The sequence below is a fragment of the Lithobates pipiens genome, unplaced genomic scaffold, assembly GCF_037356315.1.
Source record: "Lithobates pipiens isolate NorthernLeopardFrog02 unplaced genomic scaffold, aLitPip1_a1.2 Scaffold_18, whole genome shotgun sequence".
NCBI lineage: Eukaryota > Metazoa > Chordata > Amphibia > Anura > Ranidae > Lithobates > Lithobates pipiens.
Genome location: NW_027507758.1, coordinates 399,944,382 through 399,965,779, shown reverse-complemented (window position 1 = coordinate 399,965,779; position 21,398 = coordinate 399,944,382). Strand labels below are relative to the sequence as shown.

Sequence of the window (21,398 nt, the reverse complement as noted above, 5' to 3'; positions counted from 1 at the left end):
TGGGACACCTACTAGCAAACACATGCAGGTATAGGACACGTCCCCTGCCACACCCCCTTAAAGCAGAATTAACATTAAAGGTTAATTAAATCGACAAGGGCTTTTTTTTTACAACTATTCCTTTATATTGGCTTTTAAAATTTACAAATGCAGCAATTTAGAAATTAGATGAAAAGTTTAGCACTGGAAAACACTTTTTGAAAGATAAAAAAAAGTGCATTTTATATACAGCTAGTACAGGAGAGGGAGGTGTACATTAGTACAGGAGAAGGTGGTGTACATTAGTACAGGAGAGGGAGGTGTACTACAGAGTAAGGTGTACATTAGTACAGGATAGGGAAGTGTACATTGGCACAGGAGAGGGAGGTGTATATTAGTACAGGAGAAGGTGGTGTACATTAGTACAGGAGAGGGAGGTGTACTACAGAGTAAGGTGTACATTAGTACAGGATAGGGAAGTGTACATTGGCACAGGAGAGGGAGGTGTATATTACTACAGGAGAGGAAGGTGTACATTAGTACAGGAGAGGGAGGTGTACATTAGTACAGGAGAGGGAGGTGTACATTAGTACAGGAGAGGGGGGTGTACATTAGTACAGGAGAGGGGGTGTACATTAGTACAGGAGAGGGAGGTGTACATTAGTACAGGAGAGGGGGGTGTACATTAGTACAGGAGAGGGAGGTGTACATTAGTACAGGAGAGGGAGGTGTACATTAGTATAAGGGAGGGAGGTGTATATTAGTACAGGAGAGGAAGGTGTACTACAGAGCAAGGTGTACATTAGTACAGGAGAGGGAGGTGTATATTAGTACAGGAGAGGGAGGTGTACTACAGAGCAAGGTGTACATTAGTACAGGAGAGGGAGGTGTACAGCAGTACAGGGCGGGGGTTTAGCTAGCAATAAAGCAGGCAGGCATGATTTATGCAGAGCCAGCCCCAAGCCGACTAAACGTGCTCTCCTATGGTGGAATTCTATCCTCGTTTATAATTGTGTGATTCGTTCCGTATCTACTGTACAGAAGCAGCTCTATCAATATCCCAGCATTCCTCTCTATACAGCTCACAAATCTAGAACTCCTCTATCTCGCGCTTTCTGTCTACTGAATCACATGGTGTAGTGCCAGTGTCCCAGCTCCGGTCACGTGCAGCCTCCAGCGTTGTGTGGGGCGACCCGGAAACGATTCGTGCGGAGGTTTTGGCGCGCTGGTTGTAGGCACAGAAGTCTGACAGAGAAGCGGAGGAGCAAGTGAGTGTTCTGCATGCCCTGAACTTTATCAGTGAGCTCTGATTATCCAATTGCTATGCAAAAGGCTTTTTATACAACAGTACGGAGAGTATACTGGCAGGGCTTTTTGCTCATATCCGCCTTTGATGTGTAGTTGTCATTATCCTAAGTTTAATTTACTAAGACTGGATCAGCTGTAGATGGCAGCCAATCAGCTTCTGTCTTTCATTTTCAATGCTTAAATTGGAACTAAAGTCTGCAATACTTTCCTCTCCCTCAGTGGCCCGCTGGCTTCATCTAATGTCTGCTTCTAGGTGCTGGTCTGCAGCTGTCATCATTGGCAGGTGTGAGATGACATTGCTCCTGTGCTGTGCCCTCTGCACATTCTAAAGAAGACTGCCAACAGCCAGGCAGATAGTTTTATTGTATTGCAGAAGAGACATTGAATGGCTGCTCTGCAATAAGCAGTCTGCCTGTTCAGTGTTGTTATTGGAGAATTTAGTTCTACTTAAAGTGGTTGTAAACCCATAATACCAGCTCATTATGAAATACTCAGCTTAGATTGAAGTCCCTGCAGCGGTCCCCATACACTGCTATACCCGAAGTTATTTCTGGATATCGTGGGCTCCAGCACTGTGATTGGCCGGAGCTGCGATGATGTCAATACCGAGCGCATGCTGCCGATAACGGCATGTCAGCTGAGGCAACGGCAAAGTGCACATGTGCCAATGAAGTTGGCACATCCTGATACAGGAACCGTGTAGGTTTAGGAGATATCCAGGGTAGCTACAGGTAAGCCTTATTATAGCCTTACCTGTAGTATAAAGTGGATTGTAAGGGTTTACAACCACTTTAACTGCCTCAATACCGTGCCATAGCCGAAAGATGGCTGTAGCGCTGCTCTTGTTCTGGGAGTGCGTCTATGCACAGTCACCCGTGCACCACCCTGGGGTTGCGCAGACAGCACGCTCTGTGTCATTTAGACACAGCTGGTCACAAATCGAGGTAAAGGGCCAATCACGGCGGCCCTATTCCACATGATCAGCTGTGTTCAATCACATCTAAACAAACTGTTTATAGGCATTCCTTTTCTCACGCACCATCACTGTTTGAGGAAAGGCGAGTCAATAACTGGCAAGGCTGACAGGGCACATTTACACTAATAATCAGGGCACTGATTATTAGTGCCGCCTATCATTGCAGCCTCATCACCTTGTGTAAAGAATAAAAATTACTTATTTGCAATCTTTATTAGCCAAAACAAATGTTCAGTCTTTTTTTTATTTTTTTATTTTTTTTTTATTTTTTTTTTATTTAAAGAATGCAGATTATACAAACAAACTTATAAAAAAAAAAACGACATTACAATCAGCTGGAACTTACAATAATGGATCATGAGAGCTCACACCAGTCCAAATATACTGTTAAGAATAAACTGTTGAAGTCTATCCAGACATACTGTGATGGAGTGATGCGAATAGCCGTTATCAACTATATGTGTCCAAGAGCTCCAATCTAACCAACAATGCTATCTACTGATCGGGAGGGAATATCTAGGTACCCAAAACATGTTGCACATATATCTGTGCTGCATTCGCATTCTGGGCGATCACGTGTAGTAGGGCCTCCCCAAAGGGAGGACTATCGTGCCCCTCGCCTTACAGCGACCAGGTTACTTAATGTAATTGACTGGAGCAAGTCCCTGTCGTTTTAGTTAGGCTATGGAGCTCGCACCCATGAGGCTGGGGGCAGCACCAAGCTGGGGTATCGCATTCAGGAGGATTTTCGTTTTTATGAGGAGGAAAGATGAACGACACCCATGGTGTCGCAAGAGAAAAGAGGGGGTAGCTTATAAGAAAGAATAAGGATGGGGAGGGAGGAGGGGGGGGGAGAAGGTGAGGCCCCGGCGAGGCCGCCGACCCAAGGCCCCATTGCCCCTAAGGGACTGTCTGTTTATGTGTAAGATTTGAAGCCGTCTGAATATCGAAACAGATCCCAGTGTGACCACCGCGCACTATGTTCCTCCTCTCTTTCCCCTATAGCCACCGTTAGTCGTTCCATACGCTGTATATCGCTAATCCTGGCAAACCACTGCATCACCGTCGGAGGGGACCTCTGCTTCCACATACTGGAAATACATGCCCTGGCCGCATTGAGGAGGTGCTTCAGCAAAGATTTACGATAGCGCCTACTGGACATTGGGGTCAAATTCAATAGTATTGCCGCTGGGTTGTCTTTCAGATCAATATCAGTGAGTTTATGGATGATTCCTAGTACCTGACTCCAGAAGGGCATCAGCACTGCGCACTCCCAGAAGATGTGTAGAATCGTGCCACTCTGAGTTCCACATCTCCAACATAGGGGGCTGTGTCCTGGGAATATCGACGCTAGCACCGAAGGGGTCCTGTACCAGCGCGTCAGCACTTTGTAGGAGATTTCTTGGTATTTGCTGCATAAAGAGGACTTATGCGCAAAAAATAGGATTCTACTCTTCTGGTCATCAGTAAACTGGACATTAAGATCCCTCTCCCATTTCCTCAGGTATGGGGGATCATCTAGGGAAGCGCTGGTCTGCAAAATGTTGTATGAGTAGGAAAGGGATTTCCGGACCCGTTCCTCTCCCATGCACAGATCTTCAAAGGGTGTGCGTGATCTGCGAAAGCCTGCAGCATCCGGCAGGGATCTGAGAAAGTGCGATCCCCCCCCCAGGAACACCAATGATGGGGCACCATCCCCCCCCCCCCCCCCAGGATCACCAATGAGAGAGCTATTCCCCCCCCCCCCCCCCCGGGACACCAATGTATTGAAGTGATTATCCAGTCTACATCCTAACTTTGATGGGGGATATGGTTATTATGGCAGCAGCTAGCTGCCAGAACCCTGGTATCCTCCTGTTTGGCCAGTGGTCCGGTTTCTGATAAGAGTGGCCTCTGCAGTGGATTTGGCGCAAGATCACTTTTTTTGGCGACGGGAGAGGGCCCACCCGCCGCACTCCGGTGCTCTCCAGCAGCACCCTGGCTGGGCATGGAGACGAGTGAGGGGAAGATGGCCCCCACCCGTTTCCACAACAATGCAGGACATAATGGTGTCAAAATGTCACTTCCGCCCACTTTTTTCTTAATTCTTTTTTTAAATGACAATTTTTTTTTTATTGCATTTAAGTGTAAATATGAGATCTGAGGTCTTTTTGGCGTCCTGTCATGCTTTATTTCTATTACAAGAGATGTTTACATTCCTTGTAATGGAAAAAAAAGTGACACAATTTTTTTTTTTTTTTTTTTAAACTGTGAAAATAAATGGTAAGATAAATAAGAAAAAATATATTTTTTTTAAACATGTCTCGTTCCGCCGAGCTTGCGTGCAGAAGCGAATGCATACGTAAATAGTGGCAGCATATGAAAACGGTGTTCAAACCACATGTGCGGTATCACGGGGATCGGTAGAGAGAGAGAGCAACAATTCTAGCCCTAGACCTCTTCTGTAACTTAAAGCATGCAACCTGTAGAATTTTTTAAATGCTGCCTATGGGGATTTTAAGGGTAAAGGTTTGTCGCCATTTTACGAGGGGACACAATTTTGGGTACCAATTTAATCGGCATAACATTATCTTTCACAATATATAAAAAAAATTGGGCTAACTTTAATGTTTTATTTTTTTAATTAAAAAAAAAGTGTATTTTTTCCAAAAAAAGTTCACTTGTAACAGAGCTGCACAAATACGGTGTTAAAAAGTATTGCAACAACTGCTATTTTATTCTCTAGTGTGTTAGAAAAAAAATGTATAATGTTTGGGGTTCTAAGTAATTTTCTAGCAAAAAAAACTTTTTAACTTGTATCCAACACATCTGAAAAAGAGGCTCAGCCCTTAAGTGGCTAAACTAACGATTATTTTCACAATCGATTCGCCGATTGTTTAGATTAATCGATTATTCTGCAAAAAAACATAAAAAACCCCTAATAGGCAATTTTTCAGTTTATTTAAAATAATAATGAAAAAACAGTGTTACAGGTATACACAGGTCATATACAGGTATCCTGTCGTGATGGGGTTTATAGTACAAAAAACACCCCAGGAACACCAATGACGGGGCACCATTCCTCCCAGGAACACCAATGACGGGGCACCATTCCTCCCGGCAACGCCAATGGCGGGGGGCACCATTCCTCCCGGCAACGCCAATGGCGGGGGGCACCATTCCTCCCGGCAACGCCAATGGCGGGGGGCACCATTCCTCCCGGCAACGCCAATGGCGGGGGGCACCATTCCTCCCGGCAACGCCAATGGCGGGGCACCAATTCCCCCCAAGGAACGCCAATGGCGGGGCACCAATTCCCCCCCACGGAACGCCAATGGAGGGGCACCATTCCCCCCCCACGGAACGCCAATGGCGGGGCACCATTCCCCCCCCCACGGAACGCCAATGGCGGGGCACCATTCCCCCCCCACGGAACGCCAATGGCGGGGCACCATTCCCCCCCCACGGAACGCCAATGGCGGGGCACCATTCCCCCCCCACGGAACGCCAATGGCGGGGCACCATTCCCCCCCCACGGAACGCCAATGGCGGGGCACCATTCCCCCCCCACGGAACGCCAATGGCGGGGCACCATTCCCCCCCCACGGAACGCCAATGGCGGGGCACCATTCCCCCCCCACGGAACGCCAATGGCGGGGTACCATTCCCCCCCCACGGAACGCCAATGACGGGGCACTATTCCCCCCCCCCCCCCGGAACACCAATGACGGGGCACTATTCCCCCCCCCCCCCCCCCAAGGAACACCAATGACGAGGCACTATTCCCCCCCAACAGAACACCAATGACGGGCACTATCCCCCCCAACAGAACACCAATGACGGGGCTCTATTCCCCCCCCCCCCAGGAACACCAATGACGGCGCTCTATTCCCCCCCCCAGAAACACCAATGACGGGGCACTATTCCCCCCCCCCCAGGAACACCAATGACGGGGCACTATTCCCCCCCCCCAGGAACACCAATGACGGGGCACTATTCCCCCCCCCCCAGGAACACCAATGACGGGGCACTATTCCCCCCCCCCCCAGGAACACCAATGACGGGGCACTATTCCCCCCCCCCCCAAGGAACACCAATGACGGGGCACTATTCCCCCCCCCCCAAGGAACACCAATGACGGGGCACTATTCCCCCCCCCCCCAAGGAACACCAATGACGGGGCACTATTCCCCCCCCCCCCCAAGGAACACCAATGACGGGGCACTATTCCCCCCCCCCAAGGAACACCAATGACGGGGCACTATCCCCCCCCCAAGGAACACCAATGACGGGGCACTATTCCACCCCCCCCCAAGGAACACCAATGACGAGGCACTATTCCCCCCCAGGAACACCAATGACGGGGCACTATCCCCCCCCCAAGGAACACCAATGACGGGGCACTATCCCCCCCCCCAAGGAACACCAATGATGGGGCACTATCCCCCCCCAGAAACACCAATGAAGGGGCACTATCCCCCCCCAAGGACCATTAATGACGGAGCACCCCAAGTCCCCTAACACCCCCCCCCCCAGTGATGGAGCACTATCCCCCCCAAGGAACACCAATTATGGGGCACTATTCCCCCCCCCCCCCCAGAAAACATCAGTGACGGGGCACTAGTCCCCCCCCCCCCCCCCCCCAATTGTATGAATGTTTAGTCACTGTAGTTTAAAAGTAAGCCGCTACCTTATCGCAGCTCGGCGCTCACAGCTGTTTCTCTCCTCTCTCTTCCCTAGAGGCAGCAAAGCGGGTGGGGCTGAGAATACCCCACTTATGCCAGCGAGGAGGCGAGAGGTGGACATGCGAGACGGATCTGCCTGGTCACATGAGCGCCACTATGAGAAAGCGGCTTTTACACAGGGGATTGTGTAACACTCAGACGGAGGCAGGACTGACAGGCAGGGAGGAAGGTGCATGCGGACCAACGAATTGATAATCAATAACGATTTTCATTATTGATTTTAATAGATTTTATTGTTTTTCAGCCCTATTAACCCCTTGCTGCCAAGTGTACGCAGATGTGCGTACTCGGCTTCCGGGGGTTATACCGGGATGATGCCCACGCCTGCTCAATCGGGAGCACCGATGCACGATCCGCCACCTCTGGCAGCCAGGGAGGGACTGGAATGAAGCCGTAAGCGGCTTCATTCCAGTCTCCTAATTGTAAACACCAAAGCGACGTCATGACGTCACTTCACGTTTACTCGGCTGCCAATGGCGCCGGATTTAAAAATATATACAGTATTCAGAATCGCTGAAAACGGCGATCTGAATACTTTGAAGTATAAAGGAGGGATCGGGGGTCTTTTTTACTAATTTTAAATAAGGAAAAAAAAAATGTGAAAGCGCCCCCCCCCCCCCCCCCACCGTCGCAGCGAGCTCGCGCAGCAAAGAAAACTCATACGGAAGTCGCACCCGCATATGTAAACGGTGTTCAAATCAGACATGTGAGGTATCGGCGTGAATTTTTTTTTAAAGCGTTGCCTATTGAGATTTTTAGGTACCGTCGTTTGTCGTCATTCCACGAGTGCGTACAATTATAAAGTGTGACATGTTTGGTATCTATTTACTCGGCATAACATTATCTTTCACATTATGCAAAATAATTGGGCTAATTTTATTGTTTCGTTTTTTTTTTAATTCATGAAAGTGTCCCTTTTCCCAAAAAGTTGCGCTTAAAACACCGCTGTGCAAATATATATATATATATATATATATATATATATATATATATATATATATATATATATATATATATATATATATATATATATATATATGTATGTATATGTGTGTGTATGTTTGGGGGTTCCAAGTAATTTTCTAGCAAAAAATATGGATTTTAACTTGTAAACACCAAATGTCAAAAATAGGCTGTCATGAAAGGGTTAAAGTGGTACTTGAATTAAAAACCACTTAACCGCACTATAGCCGAATGACGGCTACAGTGCGACTTGATAACTCTGGTAGGACATACTATGACATCCTCCCAGAATTGCGCCCCCTGGGGCACGCACACCGGACCGGGCCATACTCCTCCATCCCCATTTATGCTCGTCCATGCCTCTACAGTGCCTCACAAAAGTGTAATAGGTAGTCAAATTTGATTTGAAATTTTATATTCCTAGAACACCTGATGGTGCTCCCTGCATGTTGGGCCTCTGTATGTGGCGGCCAGGCTGTGAAAAAGTCTCCCACATGTGGTATTGCTGTACTCAGTAGGAGAATCTGTTTTTGTAATTTATACTATGTGTTAGAAATATTGTATAAATGGACAACTTTGTGTAAAAAAAATAAAAATAAAAAAATGTTTTAAAATTTTTTTTCCCACATTTTCCAAAAACTTCTAGAAAAAAATGACATGTTTGAAAGACTCATTATGCCTCATAGATTATACATTGGGGTGTTAGCTTTCCAAAATGGGGTAATTTTTGGGGCGTTTCCATTCCATTCCAGTCCTGGCTCTCCAGGGCCTTCAAAAGTGTGAGAGGTAGTCAAGAAATTGTCATTTATGCTCCTAGAACGCCTAATGGGGCTCCCTGCATGTTGGGCCTCTGTGCCCACGCTGTGTAAAAGTCTCACAAAGGTGGTACTAAGGAGGAGTATTAGAATGTGTTTTGGAGTATAATTTGTGGTATGCATATGCTGTGTGTGAGAAATAGCCTGCTAATGTGTCAACTTTGTGAAGAAAAAACAAATTCTTGATTTTACAAAGAATTGTGGGAAAAAAATTACAACTTCAAAAAACTCACCATGCCTCTTACTAAATACCTTATAATATCTACTTTCCAAAAAGGGGTAATTTGAGGGGTATTTGTACTTTTCTGGCTTGTTAAGGTCTCAAGAAATCAGATAGATCATCAGTACTTCAGGTGTGATCAATTTTCAGAGATTGGTACCATAGCTTGTGGACTCTATAACTTTCACACAGACCAAATAATATACACCAAGTTGGGTTATTTTTTACCAAAGATGTGTAGTAGTATATATTTTGGCCAAAATTTATGAAGAAGAAAAATCACAAATTTGCAAAATTTTATAACGGAAACGAAGAAGAATGCATTTTTTTTACAGAATTGTCGGTCTTCTTTCTTTTATAGCGCAAAAAAAACAAAAAAAAAACAGCAGTGATTAAATGCCACCAAAATAAAGCTTTATTTGTGTGGGGGGGAAAAAGACAAAAAAAACATATGGGTACAGTGTTGCATGACTGAGTAATTGTCATTCAAAATGTTAGAGTGCCGAAAGTAGGGCTGGGGAAAAAAATCGATTTAAGTCTTGAATCGAGTTGAGAGCTCAAATCGATTCAAAACTTCAGCAAATCAATGTTTTTTATATATTTATATATATACCGTATATACTCGAGTATAAGCCGAGATTTTCAGCCTCTTTTTTGAGGCTGAAAGTGCCCCCCTCGGCTTATACTCGAGTCATCGCTGTCTGCCCGCTCGATCAGCGTGTCGAGCAGACAGACAGCGGCCATTCTGATTCAAAAGCCGCGCCTCCGGCTCCGCCTTCGCCTGTGATAGGCGGAACACTGAATTTCCCAGCAGCCTGTGTTCCGCCTATCACGGACGTCGTATCATCCTCGTACTACGGACGAGGATGATACGACGTCTGTGATAGGCGGAACACAGGCTGCTGGGAAATTCAGTGTTCCGCCTATCACAGGCGAAGGCGGCGGCGCAGCTTTTGAACTTTACAATGGCCGCCGACGAAGAGGGCACGGGACGGCACGGCACGGCACGGGACGGGACGGGACGGGGGCAAGGCAAGGCACGACACGGGACGGGACGGGACGGGGGCAAGGCAAGGCACGACACGGGACGGATGCAAGGAGGCAAGGCACGGCACGGGACGGAGGCAAGGAGGCAAGGCACGGGACGGAGGCTCGGGACAAAGGTAGGCTGGACACACACACACACACACACACACACACACACACACACACACACACACACACACACACACACACACACGGTTGGAGACACACACAGGGATGGATGGATGGATGGATGGAGACACACACACACAGGGATGGATGGATGGATGGATGGATGGAGACACACACACACAGGGATGGATGGATGGATGGATGGAGACACACACACACAGGGATGGATGGATGGATGGACACACACACACACAGGGATGGATGGACGGACACACAGGGATGGACGGACACACAGGGATGGACGGACACACAGGGATGGACGGACACACACACAGGGATGGACAGGCATGTCTCACCCTCGGCTTATACACGAGTCAATAAGTTTGCCAGTTTTTTTGGGGGTAAATTGGGGGCCTCGGCTTATATTCGGGTCGGCCTATACTCGAGTATATACGGTGTGTATATATATATATATATATATATATATATATATATATATATATATATATATATATATATATATATATATATATATATATATATTATATATATATATTATTTATTTTTTTCACCAGGACCGGCGCTGACATTGTGCAGGTCCTGAGGTGCTGCGGGCAGGTGGTTTTTAGGCGAGGCTGCGGCTTCGGCCTAGTCCAGGAGGCTGGACACCACTGACTAGGCCGAAGCCACGGCCTCGCCTAAAGACTCCTGGCGTCCGACCATCGGATACTGTCCTCCCAGTACTGCGCAGGCGCAGCATGGAGCAAAAGGAGATTCAGAAAATCTCTGAAGATGAATGGCGCCTGCGCTGTGAGTGGAGGTGCTAGCCCCATCATCCAAGTGGACATAGGGCTGCAAATATTAGAGGGCCCCTCGCAGGCTCGCTTCGCTCGCCAAGCTCGGCTCTTTTTATTCTAGCTCTATGTCTACTTGGATGGTGGGGCTAGAACCTGTACTCACGGCGCAGGCGCCGTTCATCTTCGGCTATTTTCTGAATCTGTGTGTGCAGTGTACGCAGCGGACACTATCCAATGGGGGACACAATGTGATAGGACACCGGCACGGTGTCCATCAAAAAAAAAAAAAAAAACTTGATTTGAATCGAGGTGTGTGTGTGTGTGTGTGTGTGTGTGTGTGTGTGTGTGTGTGTGTGTGTGTGTGTGTGTTTTTTTTTTTTTTTTTTTTTTTTTTTTAATCGCCCAGCTCTAGCTGAAAATTGGTCTGGTTAAGAATGGGGGTTTAAGTGTGCAGTGGATAAGTGGCTAAAGGTAAAGGCAAAATGTGCTAGTATGCATCACATACTAGTACATTATGTGAAACTTACAGTAAGGAATAAAGTATTTGATCTACTGTAAGTACCATATTGGCGTATAACACGCAACATCATATAACACGCACCCCAAGTTTAGGAGGGAAGTTTAAGGAAAAAAACTTACATTTAAATGCCCATTAATGCAGCCTTATCAGTGTCCATCTGCAGCCTTGTCCATCATTGCAGCCTCGTCAGTTTTATTTGCAGCTCTCCTTTTAAAAATGGAGATGCAGAGCCGGATGTCCTGTGTATCTCGGCGACGCTCGGTAGTTCTTGGCAGCTTTTGCCCGCTCTGGGCCGCTCTCGGCAGCTTTCGCCCACCTAGAAGGGCCGAAGGCTGCCGAGAAGGGCCGAGGGTGGCTGTTCTCGGCCGCATTCTGCCACCAAGAAGGGCCGAAGGGGGCCGTTCTTGGCAGCTTTCGGCCGTTCTCAGCTGCTCAGAGGCTCACAACGGTGGGGGATCGGTGTATAACACGCACCCACGATTTTCCCCTGATTTTAAGGGGGAAAAAGTGCATGTTATACGCCAATAAATAAGGTATTTGTACTTATTGTAGGCTTACCTATAGGTACAAGCACGGGGCTGAGGTTTGCGTCCACTTTAACCACTTCACACCTGGCCTATAGCAAAACGACGGCCGGATGGTGGTTTAGTTATCCTGACTGGGCGTCATATGACGTCCAGCAGGATAACTGCCGGTGCGCGCCTGTGGGGGCTCCCAGCGATCGGTGATGTGGCGTTTCAGTCAGTCTGATCGGTAAAGAGCCTCTGGTGGAGGCTCTTTATCACATGATCAGCCGTGTCCAATCATGGCTGATCACAGTGTAAACAGGAAGAGCCATTTATCCGCTTTTCCTCACTCTCATCTCCCTGTCAGGAGATTAGCGCCTCTCCTCACGGGGGGGGGGGGGGGTCTGCGCTGTGCCCCCCCACGAATGCCCACACTGGACCACCAGGAATGCCCACCACACATGGATCACCAGGTATGCCCCTGCCATGGCCACCAGGGATATCGGTGCCCAAAATATGCCAGTCAGTGCCCACAAATGGTGCCAGTCAGTGCCCACTAATAACGCCTGCCAGATCAGTGATGCCCTGCAATGCCATCTATCAGTGTCCATCCGTGCCGCCTATCAGTGCCACCTCACCTGGAAGGCTTACATCTCCATGTGTGAGGAGAATGGGTGGCATCCACTCTCCTTTTCTATAGCCAGGATCCTGCTGTTTCTTCAGCAAGGAGTAGACCAGAAATTGGCTTTAAGCACCATTAAGGGGCAAATATCAGCCCTGGCTGTCTTTTTTCAGTGACCCCTGGCATCTCACTCATTAGTGAGTACCTTTGTTCGGTTGTTGTTTGGTGCGACATGTAGTCCCTCCGGTGTGTCCACCGTTACCCCCGTGGGATCTGAACCTGGTGTTATTGGCGCTTCAAAAACTGCCATTTGAAAATATCAGGGAGATTCCCCTGTTGACTCTTTCCCAGAAAGTGGTCTTTCTAGTGGCCATCACATCAGCCAGGAGGGTTTCAGAACTGGCGGCTTTGTCATGCAAGTCGCCTTATCTGTTTATCCACAAGGATAAGGTGGTGTTGCGTCCGCAACCGTTTTTTCTGCCGAAAGTGGTCTCAGCTTTTCATATCAATGAGGACATTGTATTATCATCTCTGTGTCCTAAGCCGAAACACCCTAAGGAAGTGGCCCTTCACGCTCTGGACGTGGTTCGGGCTCTAAAGGTGTAATTATCTGCCACTGCTCCCTTTTTATAAAGTGGATATAAACCCTCACATATAGCCAGTGAAGTGAACAGCCTCGGATGATACGCAGGAATGAAACTAATATTCCTACATAAGTTTTACATACATACCGTATTTGCCGGCGTATAAGACGACTGGACGTATAAGACGACCCCCTATTTTTCAAGTGAAAACATAGGTTTTGGGCAATACTTGTGGTATAAGACTACCCCCCTTCTGAGGCAACACCATTTTAAAAAAAACATTAGAACGATTAAAAAATACAAAGCAAGAATGCCAACTACTCATCTGCCTTGCTGTGTTATGTCATAAAGTAAATCAAACAATAATAGCACAAACAGAGATCTATTGAATGCCACAACACTGGAAAGTAGAATTTTTCACTAACCAAACCTATACCACTTTTGGGTTACATTCTATGGGAATTGTCTACCAAAATGCATTTAATAACCCCCCTGTCATATGTCCCAGATTTACCTGTCCCTCTTGGGTGCCTGGGACCTCAAAGGCAAACAGCAGGATGTATAGTAGTAGGAGATCAGTGAATGGATTTACCCAGCGAAGTATGGTGAGCGGTGTATTATTTTAATTAATACAACTCCTGCTTGGATTGGCAGAGGCTGTAGCATCATCAGCCCTTGTCTCTCTCTCTCTCTCTTAATAGAATACATCGCTCGCTGGGATTGGCTCAACGGCGTATACTGTTTGTAGCTGCAGCCACATACAGTATTAGCAGACATTTGGGGGCTGACATCCATCAGGCAGCATTGTATACCCGGCGTATAAGACGACCCCCGATTTTTGGGCATTTTTTTTTAAGTGTAAAAGGTAGTCTTATACGACAGCAAATACAGTATCTACTGTCTGAAGCTTTATATACTGTTTAGAATGTGCAGGTCCTGTTAGAGATGTTCTCTTCCTGTTCAGCACTGGGATTGGATTCTTGGCATACAGTTGATTTGAGGAAAGGCACACACCCCCAATCCAGCGAAGGAAGGTAGGAATGTGCAGAGCTCTGCTGTGAGAAGGCAAGCTGTCTGCTAATCTATTTATAGCAACCTCCCACAACACAAATTTCAGGCTGGTTTTATCTTGGTTGATGAGAACAGAGCAACGAAACAACAGAAAGACACAGAACTTAGTGCTTCGGAGAGAGATAAGAAAGCACTACAGATATATGTGCTTAGGTCAAATTTAATGAATCAGGTTTACATCCACTTTAAATTCAATGTATGTCTTCACACTGGTCCATTGTGTTGTAACACACCTTCCCATTGAAACGCATTGAAAACGTGGCAAAAATGCACCCTTGTTGCCCCTTTCGGTTTTTGAGTTGCATGACCTATGAAAATTGTGACGGATCCGATCCCACACTCGGATTGAGTGCTTCCGTCAGTATACCGCTTCCTAAGTCTGAATATAGATATCAGATATTCCATTCACTCACAAGCACAAAACAAGATGACACTTGCTTAGCTGCTCAAAATTGACTGATTTATTAGAACCAAAATGCCAAGTATTTATAATACAGTAGAAGACTAAAACCTAACCTAATTAGCATGAGCTAATTATCTAATCATTGACCCAGACTAGTTGTCTGAGAGATGGGACTTTTCAGGGTAAGACTTTGTCTCCTAGCTCACTGATTGACTATTCAATACACATTACCATAAACATAAACACAGGGTTAATTAGCACAAACAACAACGTGTGGAATATCCTTACAAGCCAGACTAGACTCATTTACACGACAGGGGGCTGGAGTTGATGACATAAGCATCGAACAGTTTGTGTCCCAACAGTGTGATTCAGTCTATTGCTAATATGGCAAATACATATCCAGAGTCTGTGTGTCTTGGGGGGGACATGGATCTGAATCCAAGTAACACCAGCTCTGGGGTCCCCAGGCATACAGCTCACAAAGAGCACCGTTCCCCCAAATGCCAGGGCCCATAATCGCAAGGCAAAAGGCTCGCATTCTGTCTCCTCCAACAGCCTCTGTCCCGGCTAGGTCTGTTACAAAAATCATGGCACAATCACGTGTTTTTCGTTGCCTATTATTGGCATCTTTTTTTTCCTATTGGCAAAATTCAGAAAACCCTGTTTCAATGTTTTGGAAAATTATGAAATTAAACATTAACATTTTCACAAAGTTGCTATTCTAACGAGTTATTTCTAATGCATGGCATAGGCATATTTAGAATTACACCCCAAAACACATTCTGCTATGCCTCCCGGGTATAGGGATACCACATATGAGACTTTTTCACAGCCTAGATGCATAGAGCGGTCCAATATCCAAGGTGTTCACTGCCTAATGTTGCTGAATATTTTGTTATTTTTGATTAGTAATTATCTATCTCTCTATGTATTTTTCAGCTGAAAAAACATGCAGGCATTTCTAAAAGGAGGTACATCTATAAGTACCAAGCCCCTCAAAGAGAAAACTTCTGCAACCAGTTCTGGAAATACCAGTGATGGGAAGAAACCTAAACCTGTCCCATGGGTGGAAAAATAGTAAGGAATTTTACCTTTTTATACTTCTTAAGTAAAGCATCTTGGTAGCTTATTTAAAGTTTATCTGTAGCCAGAACTTATTTTAGTTTTGGATAGAGTGTGGAGGGTTAAAAACGTTTTGCCCGACAGGAAATGAGACCCTCTTCAACAAGTGACACCAATAGAAGCAGAAATGCATAGGGCTGAAACAACTAATCGATTGAGAAATAAATCGATTACAATTTTCATAATTGATTAATCACCAGTAACATATTGGGGTTAAAAAAACGAAAACTAGCCCTTTATAGTACAAAAAGAGCAAATAACCGCTACTGTAAATATTACTTTTACTGTTCTACAGTAAAAAAAATGAACCCCTTACAGCAGTGATTATCTGCTTTTTTTTTTCCTACTATAAAGGGCTAATTTTTGTTTTTTTAACCCCATTATGTTACTAAATGTCTTAGACCTGGTTCACATCTATGTGTTTATTGGTGCTTTTTGCAGAAATGCACTACAGTTCCTGTTTGCAGGCTTTCTTATGCATCACCTTTTAGAAGAGGCTTCTTTTTGGGATGACAGCCATGCAGACCAATTTGATGTGGCGTATGGTCTGAGCACTGACAGGCTGACCCCCACCCCTTCAACCTCTGCAGCAATGCTGGCAGCACTCATACCTCTTTCCCAAAGACAACCTCTGGATATGACTCTGAGCATGTGTATGTATGTGTCCTTAAAAAAAATATTTTATTTCTCTTTCATTCGATGACAGACACAGCGCTCCGTTATTCAGAACCACAGGGTTATACCGCCCCCTACAGGAGTAGGACACTAGGCAAAAAAAAAGACTTGGCTACGCCTATAGGCAGTCCTAGGTGGTAACCCCAGCCTCTCTTCTATAGGCCTTCAGTTCTTTTTCTGCCTAGTCAGGAGTAGGGACTTAGTTCCCTGCTGGGATCTCTAGTCCTGTTTGTTTTTTTTTTTCCTTGATTTTTCTCTGGTGAGAGCTACAATCAACTGCTGGGCTGGGCACTAAGATCCAGTGGTCTCCCCAGTCTGGCCAGTGAGCGCGTGCAGACCGCAGCTACATGCTAGGTCGGCCACGACAAAGCCCTACTGGACGGGTACTGGCCCTGTGAGTTAAACGTCTTGCGAAATTGCATGCGACTGGGTCTCTGGGTTGGGCGCGGGTGCTCCCTGGGGTGGTTTGTCCCTCCGGGATTCTCCTCCACCCCCTCCCTCCCTTCCCGGGTGAGGCCCAGGTTTCTGGGACTTGATTGGTTGATTTAAGTAAACACAGCTTCACCTTTATTATGCTCCATGAACATTTTCCCATTGCTTTCAGTTAAATAAACCCAAAGTGTATTTTATATGCCGTAAAACACTATATGGACTTGCTGCACAAAATGATGTGATTCCTTGCATTATTTCGTTCTCTGATAGTGTTTTTTTTTTTTTAACCGGTTCCTGACCGGCTCACGCAGATATACTGAGGCACAATGGCTCTCCTGGTCAAAATCCCGTATGGTTATGTCCTTCCCCTTAGTGTCCGCTAGAGTCCGCATGCCAATGCTGAATGAGCACCAGTCCCTGTGCTGTCAGGGCAGAGGAGACATGTTGGTTGTTCCTACTAAGTAGCAACAACATATGTCTCCTCGCCTAGTAAGTCACATCCCCATACAGTTAGAACACACTGAGGGAACACACATTTAACCCCTTGATCGCCCCCTAATGTTAACCCCTTCCCTACCAGTGACATTTACACAGTAATCAGTGCATGATTATAGCACTGATCGCTGTATAAATTTCAATGGTCCCAAAAATGTGTCAAAAGTGTCAGATCTGCCCGGTGCAATGTCGCAATACAAACACAGATCACCGCTAATTACTAGTAACAAAAAAAAAAAAAATGCCATATATCTTTCCCATAGTTTGTAGACGCTATAACTTTTGTTTAAACCAATCAATATACGGTTATTGCATTTTTTTGTTGTTTTTTGTTTTTTTAAACCAAAAATACGTAGAAGAATATATATCGGCTTTCAGACCGGACCATTTTGCTGGCTTAAGACCAGACCACTTTTTGCGATTCAGCACTGCGTCGCTTTAACTGACAATTGCACGGTTGTACGACGTGGCTCCCAAACAAAATTGAAGTCCTTTTTTTCCCTCACAAATAGAGCTTTCTTTTGGTGGTATTTGATCACCCCTGCGTTTTATTTTTTTTTGCGCTATAAACAAAAAAAAAGAGCGACAATTTTGGAAAAAAACACATTATTTTTTACATTTTGCTATAATATCTCCCAAAAATTTATAAAAAAAACATTTTTTTCCTCAGTTTAGGCCGATGCGTATTCTCCATATTTTTGGTTAAAAAAAAATCACAATAAGCGATTGGTTTGCGCAAAATTTATAGCGTTTACAAAATAGGGGATAGTTTTATGGCATTTTTATGATTTTTTTTTTTTACTAGTAGTAATGGCGATCAGCGATTATTATTATTTTTTTTTTTTATTATTATTATTGTGACTGCAACATTATGCCGGACACATCGGACATTTTTGACATATTTTTGGGACCATTGTCATTTATACAGCAATTAGTGCTATACAAATGCACTGATTCCTGTGTAAATGACACTGGCAGTGAAGGGGTTAAGTGTGTCCTAGGGGCGTGTTACTAACTGTGGGGGTCTGGGCTGTGTGTTAGTGAACACTGATCTCTGCTCCAATCACAGGGAGCTTGTTGCTAGGCAGAATGGGGAGATGCTGTTTACTTCCGCATCTCCCCGTGAGACAATCGCGGGTATCCCCACAGCGATCGAGTCCGCGGGACCCGCTATCGGACTCACGGGGGTCCTAACCATCGCGCACGCGATGGCATGGCGGCATTCTTAAGGGAACATACCTGTATGCCCATATACCTGTCCGTGCCATTCTGCCGACCTACATCGCCGTGCGCCGGTCGGGAAGTGGTTAAACTAATGGCGCAATCAAAATTGGCACTTTTTGTTTATAGCGCAAAAAATAAAAACCGCACAGGTGATCAAATACCACCAAAAGAAAGTTCTATTTGTAGGAAAAAAGGACACAAATTTAGTTTGGGTACAACGTTGTACGACCGCGCAATTGTCAGTTAAAGAGGGATTCCGCCCAAAAAAAAAATATTAAAAGCCAGCAGCTATAAATACTACAGCTGCTGACTTTTAATAAATGGACACTCACCTGTCCCGGGTTCCAGCGATGCCGAGGCCGATCGACCGCTCGGGCCTCGGCTGCTGCCGCCGCCATTCGAGGTGAGGGAATCAGGAAGTAAAGCGAATCGGCTTCACTTCCTGGTTCCCTACTGCGCATGCGCGAGCCGCGCAATAGGAAATCTCCGCGCTGTCACTGGGACCCGTGTGTGTCCCAGCAGACAGCGCAGCAGGGCAGGAAATGGCGTAGACTCCCGTGGGAGTCTATGCCCGGAAGTGGGTGAAAATACCTGTCTTTGACAGGTATCTCCACCCCCCTCCCCCCTGAAAGGTGTCAATTGTGACACCGGAGGGGGGGGGGGTTCCGATCAGCGGAGGTTCCACTTTAGGGTGGAATCCCGCTTTAAAGCGACGCAGTGCCAAATTGTAAAAAGTGCTCTGGTCAGGAAGGGGGTAAAATCTTCTGGAGCTGAAGTGGTTAAAGAACTGCAATACTTTGCTGAGCTTACTGTTCATCCATCATGTGACACATGTACCTTAACCACTTCAACCCGAAAGAATTTACCCCCTTCCTGACCAGAGCACTTTTTGCGATTCGGCATTGTGTCCCTTTAACTGATAATTGCGCGGTCGTGCAACGTTTTACCCAAACAAAATTGATGTCTTTTTTTTTCCCCACAAATAGAGCTCTCTTTTGGTGGTATTTGCCTCTGTGGTTTTTATTTTTTGCGCTATACACAAAAAAAGAGCTACAATTTTGAAAACAAAATTATTATTTTTTTTTTACTTTTTGCTATAATAAATATCCCCCAAAAATATATCTATAAAAAACATTTTTTCCCTCAGTTTAGGCCGTTATGTATTCTTCTACATATTTTTGGTTAAAAAAAAAAATCACAATAAGCGTATATTGATTGATAGCGTCTACAAAATAGGGGATAGATTTATAGCATTTTTATTATTTTTCTTTACTAGTAATGGCGACCTGCGAATTTTCTTTTTTTTTTTTTTTTTTTTATTTATTGTGACTGCGACATTATGGCAGACACATCAGACAATTTTGACACATTTTTGGAACCATTTTGGAACAAATACAGCGATCAGTGCAATTAAAAATGCGTTGATTACTGTAAAAATGTCACTGGCAGTGAAGGGGTTAACAGTGTTCCCTGGGAGGGGATTCTAACTGAAGGGGGAGGGGACTAAGTAGAGGAAGAGATGGATTGTGGTTCCTAGCTAATAGAAACACACGATCTGTCACTCCTGTTAGAACAGGGAAGTGTGTGTTTACACACACTTGTCCCTGTTGTGTCTCCTGGTCATGATCGCTCGTGGCTGGCGGTCATCGCAACCGATGGCCACGAGCACTGGCGGGCGCCTGCTATCCGGACCCCACGAGAACACGTACAGTAATGTGGTTTCACGCAGAGGAGCCAAACTGCTGCAGTAAAACTGCGGCGGCTGGTCTGGAAGCGGTTAAAGCGGACCTTCAGTAATTTTTTTCAACTTTGCCATCAATTAAATCTTCTGCCCTTGTTTTAACTTTGGCAAGTAAACCTTTTTTCTTTTTCTGCCAGGAAATACCTTATACAGCCCACTTCCTGTTTGTCTGGTAAAAAGCCTAGGCTTATGACATGCACAGCTCTCTGTTACTCTAGTGAGAGTTTGCCAGGAAGGGAGGGGGATGAGTCATAAGAGGGCCAATCAGAGCTGCAGAGCTGGAGGTGTGCCGCTGCGTGTCTATAAATCCAGGAAGTGAACAGGCAGCAGCTTCAGCTGCCCACAATTGAAATGGTTGCAGCCAGACTCAGTGGAGGGAGATTTCTACAGCATATTTGGCAGGTACAGAATCGCAGTATATATAAAATATGCAAAGTGGTTGGAGGGAAGCTTCAGAATGGCAAAGATGTTTTTATTACAAATATGTGAGCAGACTGCAGTTCCTCTTTAAGCCTAGTGCACATTAATTTGTTTCATTTTTCCAAAGATGTGATTTTCATATGACTTTGCTTACGCCCCGAGTCTCAGTGATGTAAAAGATGATATATATGCCAAATTTCAAGAAGATTGGATAATATTTAGGGGTTGCACACATTAATCACTTTAATCAAAGCAAAGTCTGTGGGCTTCACTTGATAAGAAGTCATATACAACAATGCTGGATGAAGAAAGTCCCGTTCAAGGCTTTCTAGAAGAACAAGTGAAAATAGTTAACCCTTTAAAGTCCACGTTTTTCAATGAGTTAGCGTGACTGAAAATGTGCGCTACCAAACTGCGCAGAACTTTAAAGGGTTAACTACCTCCTAAATGTCCTAAAAGATGGAAGTCATCCAAGAGAAGACTACAAAGAGTTATTACAACTCTCACTTCTGTACCTAGGAGGTTGGTCTAAAAACAACTTCAGTTTCAGGATCCCAGGGGCACTGCATCAAGCAAGGTGGATGGCAAAGGCAATATACCGTATATACTCGAGTATAAGCCGAGATTTTCAGCCTCTTTTTTG

The 21,398-nt window shown here is 45.5% G+C and overlaps 1 protein-coding gene across 2 annotated transcripts in view; it reads left to right on the top strand.

Annotated features, from left to right (window-relative positions):
• Positions 1-1,085: 1,085 nt before the first annotated feature.
• The window catches only part of RFC4 (replication factor C subunit 4), a 140,972-nt gene continuing 120,659 nt past the window's right edge, over positions 1,086-21,398 (top strand). For both annotated transcript variants that reach the window (XM_077487883.1, XM_077487882.1), the window contains exons 1-2: positions 1,086-1,247; positions 15,586-15,723. In XM_077487883.1, coding sequence (XP_077344009.1) covers positions 15,596-15,723 — 128 coding nt within the window. In that variant the 5' untranslated portion in view covers positions 1,086-1,247; positions 15,586-15,595. The remainder of the gene's footprint in view (positions 1,248-15,585; positions 15,724-21,398) is intronic.